At 48.7% G+C, this 5,508-nt stretch overlaps 1 protein-coding gene across 1 annotated transcript in view; it reads right to left on the bottom strand.

The window, feature by feature from the left end:
- AKR1D1 (aldo-keto reductase family 1 member D1) overlaps positions 1–5,477 on the bottom strand; it is a 35,656-nt gene extending 30,179 nt beyond the window's left edge. Inside the window, exon 1 of the mRNA XM_006019533.3 lies at positions 5,326–5,477. Within this exon, the coding sequence (XP_006019595.1) occupies positions 5,326–5,418 (93 nt within the window). The 5' untranslated portion in view covers positions 5,419–5,477. The remainder of the gene's footprint in view (positions 1–5,325) is intronic.
- Between the last annotated feature and the right edge of the window lie 31 nt (positions 5,478–5,508).

Raw genomic sequence — 5,508 nt, 5'->3', positions numbered from 1 at the left:
GGAGCGTTATTCTCCTCCCCCAAACCAAAAAAATCATTTTTGTTTTCAGAGGATTACACATATACCAGCAATATTTACTGGTATTTATCAATGCATTATTTATTTAGCAATAACTATGGGGCCCTATTGATTACAGTTCTTATTTTTTGTTATACTTGTGCTTTCTTGTTTCAACTCCACTTTCTTACCTTTAAGCAGGCAGTCTGGGATGGCGAGGTGACTCTTTTGCTCTATTTGTCATTAGCTTTCCAGATGATATGCGAGGTGTCTCCTTTATTCTGTCCATCAAGCTGTAGCTACTTATGTAAGTGGTACTACACCTGCAGCTCGTGGGCTGGATCCAGTCTGTGGAGCCATGTCATTGGCCCATGGAACTTCTCACAAGCCTGGAAACTTGGCAGTGGTGGAGTGGTAGGTAGCAACATTATTTGCTTCCAGAGTTGTGTCAATTAATGCTACCAGGATACCCCCACTGCCAAATTTCCAGATTGCCCCAGTGCACTAGGTTGTACCTGTGGACTGACCCTACAGGCAGATCCTGTGCTGGATCCAGCCTGTGGACCAACCCTGCATTACTCATCCGGCACACAGGGCTGGATAAGTTGAACACTGCTAGGTTTAGCCTAAATTTCTTCCCCTGTATTTGCTTATACAATCACAGCTAGTCCTTTTGTGCTGTCTCTCTTAAACATAGTTACATTAGTCTCCATTTACTGGATTTCCTCAAATCTAAGATGAGTAATGGCATATTAGCATGGGGGCTCCTCATTTTAAATTGATAGACAGAGCGGATGGGAGCGCATAGGCAGCTTCTGTGGCTCTGACTCTGGCCCTATCCCCTGTTTGGGGCCAGAGTCAGATCCACAGCAGCTGCTTACCCCCTCCTTCCTTTGCCCTGTGCAGCTTTTGCCTCCCCAATCTCCTCCTGCTTTCCTCCTTTCCACAGCCCCTTCCCCCCACCCCCCCCTTACTGTCAGGCACAGTTTGGCTCTGGCTCCGGTTGGAGTCCCTCCCATGCACAGAGTCCAGAGAAACTGTCCCCTGGTTGGCCAGTCAACAATGCGGCCACTGCTGCACGGCCTGGCAAGGGCTGCACTTCAAAGGCTAGGGACAGAAATTACACATAAACCAATATAAGTAATCAGAAACTGGCTTGAATCTGCAATCTAAGAGAAGTTCAGTGCACATAAACCACTTTCCAAATGGCCGAAACCGATTTAAGATAAACCTGGATGGATGTAGTATCAGACTTAACTGACTTAGGGTAAATCAGTTTATTGAACTTCTGTCCCAGATCCCTTCCAAATTCAAGTTAGCTCACAGTCCCCCAGCATCCCAGGATGTTTTGCACCTCCCCTGTAAAGTCCCTCTTGCAGGGTGGGTGGGCTAGCCTTGGCCCAAGCTGCCTGCTCCAGCAGACCAGGGAGGTGTGCACTAGTGCCCCCCAGCTTCTGGCCTGGGCTATTGCAGACATGTGGATGCATTTCTGGAATCAAAAGTGAATGTCTGTTCACTTGCTTATTGGTTCAATCTACGCAGCTTAGACAACCTGCAAAGATTGAATTGATTCAGCCTCTGGCTTTTTGACTGTCTGTACTTAGACCGAGTAATGTGATCCAGGGAGGAAATATAGCCTGAGCAGCATCTTACTGTAAGGGGGTGGGGAGGGGAAAAGGCTGAGATCGAGGACCTGGGAGTAGGGGGGAAACAGATGGCGGGGGGAAGGTTAGGAAGGCTGCAGGAGGAAGAAATGTGAGGGGGCAGAGGGCAAGGGGGCCACCTGCCCTCCCTGCCAACTACCTGACCTGCCCAGCCACTGCTTTCCCTGCTGTAGCAGCGGGGGTGGGGCAGGGAAGGGGGAGGAGATGACAAATTCAAGACAATGTTCCAACAATTAAAATCTATACCTGGAAAATTTTAACAAATTTATAAATTTTCAATATATAGAAGCTAATTCTTGGGGGGTTGTTTTAAATTCAGGGTCATCTTAGATTAGATTAAATACGGTACTATGTTGATCACGAGCTGAAGGCAGATCCAGCCAAAGGAGAATTAGCAGATCTTGTCACATCTTGTTTCACTTACAGTTTTGAGTTGCATCAATGCTGCCAGCTTCACACAGACTGGCAGCAGCTAGGAGCTCAGGAGGTAACACTTAAGGCAATAGTGCTCAACCTTTTGACCCTAGGGGTGCAGCCAGTCTGCGGGCCAGATTGAGCCTCACATGCCAGAATCTGGCCCTGGGACTCAGCACCCCCTACCTTGCCTCAATTGCTGGGAGCAGAGCCTGGGGCCCAGCATCACCCTCTTGTGCAGGCTTTGGTCCCAGGGGGCCTGACACTGCCCCCCTCTCACCCCAGCATGCTAGGATTGGATCCCAGGGACCTGGCAATGCCCCTGCCCTGCTCCTCACACTGGGATTGAGCCCTGGGGCCTGGCACTGCTCCCTTTCAGCCCCTTGCATTCCAGGATTGGACCTGGGGCCTGGCACTGCTTCTGCCAGACCCTGCATGCTGGGACTGGGCACCAGATGTAGCATGCAGGTCCCAGGGCTCCCAACAGGTCTAGAAATTTGGATCAATTGGTTGAATCTAGCCCACAAGCTGGGGGTTGAGCACTCTTGATTTAGGCTACTCAAGACTGTTTCTTTCCCTTATCTGGCTCATGCAGTGGAATCCTGTCACTGCAGTTGAAGGAGGAGGACTCCGAGTTGATGGGAATAAAAGAATTTCATGTTAGGTACCACACACACTGTGGTGGCCAAGCTATGGATAAAATAATCTAGTTCTAACCAATCGTTTACAATTCAGAGTAGTCATTTAGGAATCTTAGCTAGCTACAGAAATGAGAAAGTAGATATGTCCAGAGACTCAAAATCTCCCCCACAGTAGTCCTGAAGTTGCAAACAGGTTTTCACATTAAGGTTTCTAGAAGCCTAACTGTCTTTCCTTTGCCTGTTTTCTGATTTAAGGTGGTAAAACAAGTGTCTGAGAAACTGAAGCTGGGTAGAAAACAGTGTTTGTTTAAGAAAAATGTTGTAGGAAAGTGCGGCTGAGTCCACAAAGTCAGAGGATAAGGGAATATTCTTAGAATTGTTTAACATTGTAAAGGAGAAACTGTCCTGTACATCTTTTTCTTGGAAAATGCAACCAGCAGAATGTATCCAGCTTCTTTGCAGGAAGATCTGGCTGTTGTCCCCAGGAAAGGAAATATTGGCAGACCTCAATCAGAAAGCAAAACCCAGAGAATGATCCCTACAAAAGCTAAGATCAGTAACGATGGAATGAAGAGTGCTGCTGGCTGCACGTTCTGTGTGTAACCCACTCTGATGTGTAAGCCATGAGAAAAGCAAAAAGGGAATTGCTATGCTGGACTACAGCATTGTTCCATCTGTGTTGCCTCTGACAGCACATGCTATCGACTGTCACAAGATGGAAAGAGGGAGTCTATTACTTTTCCTGTTTCTTGTACTGTACTATGCTCTGAATGGTTAGGAGAAAGGATTTATTATCTAAACTGACAGGCCATCAGCTTACATCCTAAAGTGCAAGATTAGGCAAGATTCCAGTACATTTTGCTCTTCTTTCTGCAGGTGATCAAAGCTATAATCATTTTACAGTAGCCCTTCACTTCATTGAGCAGCCACACAAAACAAAGCTGTCTAAACTTTGTAGTTTTAAGGGGATTATTTTACATAGCCTCTCTAAAAATGAGAACTGGGAGTATCAATTAAAATAGCAAAGCACTAATGAGAAAACATATAGGAAATCACAGGATTAAAGAGAGAGAAACTTGAAATACACTCCAGTGAAGAGGAATGTTCTTTGCTAGCCACATCCTGGCTGATACTGAATCAACACATTCCCTCCAAATTACACATTATGAAAATGAAAAACAAAAACCTGTTGCACCAGACGATTTCCAGTTTCCTGTGAGGGATAAATTTATATTCTCTATTCTATATCCAGTTGATGGGAAAATCCTCTGTGACCTAGTGAAATCTTTTCAACAAGACTATCCTCATACCAACTCGCTTTTCAGTTCTGTTCTGGCCATTACCAAGTGTATTGATAGTCTTGCACACAAGTCCTGACTCCCTGCCACAGACATCTCAGTGTGGCTCCTGCATTACCAGGTTAGTCCATCTGGAAGACATTTGGAAGGTTCATGTCCAAGATTCAAGCAGCATTTCATCTAACATCTAACAAACAGTTAATCAGACTTACCAGGTTGCTATCTTTGATTAATAGAGCATCCTGCTTTGCCACAGCATTGTGTGGTTAGAAAGTATGATCTTGTTTTCACGTACCATTAAGGAGCCATCACCAGCATTCGGTATTAAGAAGTGCGGGAGCTCTTATCACCACTCTCATTCTTTCCACTAGTGTGTGGGCCTGAAATTTCCCCTTAGATTAAGATCGCACTTCTTATTCTGCACATAGGTGCATAAATCTGTTTTTCTCAGCTAAGGAAAACTGCTTTAAGTCTCCAAACTAGGAGTGCTCCGGCTGGGTGCACAACGGTGTTGCTTACTCCCCCGTCTATCGTGCTTACCTTGATGTTTTTACTTTGTAGGCATGTGCCACAGGGAAGCTACAACTGTTGGCCAGGTAAGCAGAAGAGAAAAGAGGAGAAAAGAAACTTTGGTTCAGGCATATTTTAGTGGCGGGGGAGCTACAGATCTTCACTCCAGTTCTGTACAACGGGCCATTGGATTGTACCCGTGGTTTCTCCGCTACCTCTTCAAATAGAGGAAACATTCATCAAAGGACAGATAATAATAAGAGTCCACCAACTGAGGTGGAGGGGAAGTGGCTAAGTAGTTCAGGCAAAGCATGCAAACAGAGAGAATGGGTAGGCTTCAATGTACTGGATGCAGCAAGGGTAGTAACAGGCTGAGGGGACGTGCAGCAGGGACACTGAGAAACAAAGAGCACAGCACCTTTGGCCCTGCTCGGCTCCTGCCGGCCTGACGCCCTGGGAACCGCAGCAGTCAGGATGCAGGAATCTGGGGCTTTGTTGCAGGAGCGTGCCTTTTGAAAGCGCCTCAGCCGGGCTGCAGCATGGTCCAAGTCCCTCCCCCAAAGCCCCCCCAAATCTCAGCCTTTTGCTCAGCGCAGCTGTTCTGCCTGGCACGTTTTCCACCCGGAGAGCGCAGGTGGCACGGCCTTGCGCTTGCCTCCCTCGAGGGATTGGCTGGGCTGCCAGGACCCGCAGCCGGCGTGCCCAGATGCCCCCCTGGCAGCAGAGCCGGGCTGTCCCCCGGGCCGGGGCCCCCGGGCGCTGCCAGCTGCACCCAGGCGGCAGGAGGGGGCCGGCACTGACCTGCTTGGGTTCGGAGTAGGTGCCGAGCCCGAGGAGCGGGATGCTGTTGCCGTCGCTCAGGGCCACGCGGTGGCTCTCGGCCGTCAGGCTCATGCTGGCCAGCGGGAGCGGGAGCGGGGCTCGGCGCTGCGGCGTGGTGAAGTAGCAGTGGGGGCGGGGGCGGCGCCTCCCCCGGGCCCGGGG

Source organism: Alligator sinensis, unplaced genomic scaffold (assembly GCF_000455745.1).
Source record: "Alligator sinensis unplaced genomic scaffold, ASM45574v1 scaffold74_2, whole genome shotgun sequence".
Taxonomy (NCBI): Eukaryota; Metazoa; Chordata; order Crocodylia; family Alligatoridae; genus Alligator; species Alligator sinensis.
Note: the sequence above shows the minus strand (reverse complement) of the source record. Positions and strands in the feature narration are given on the sequence as shown.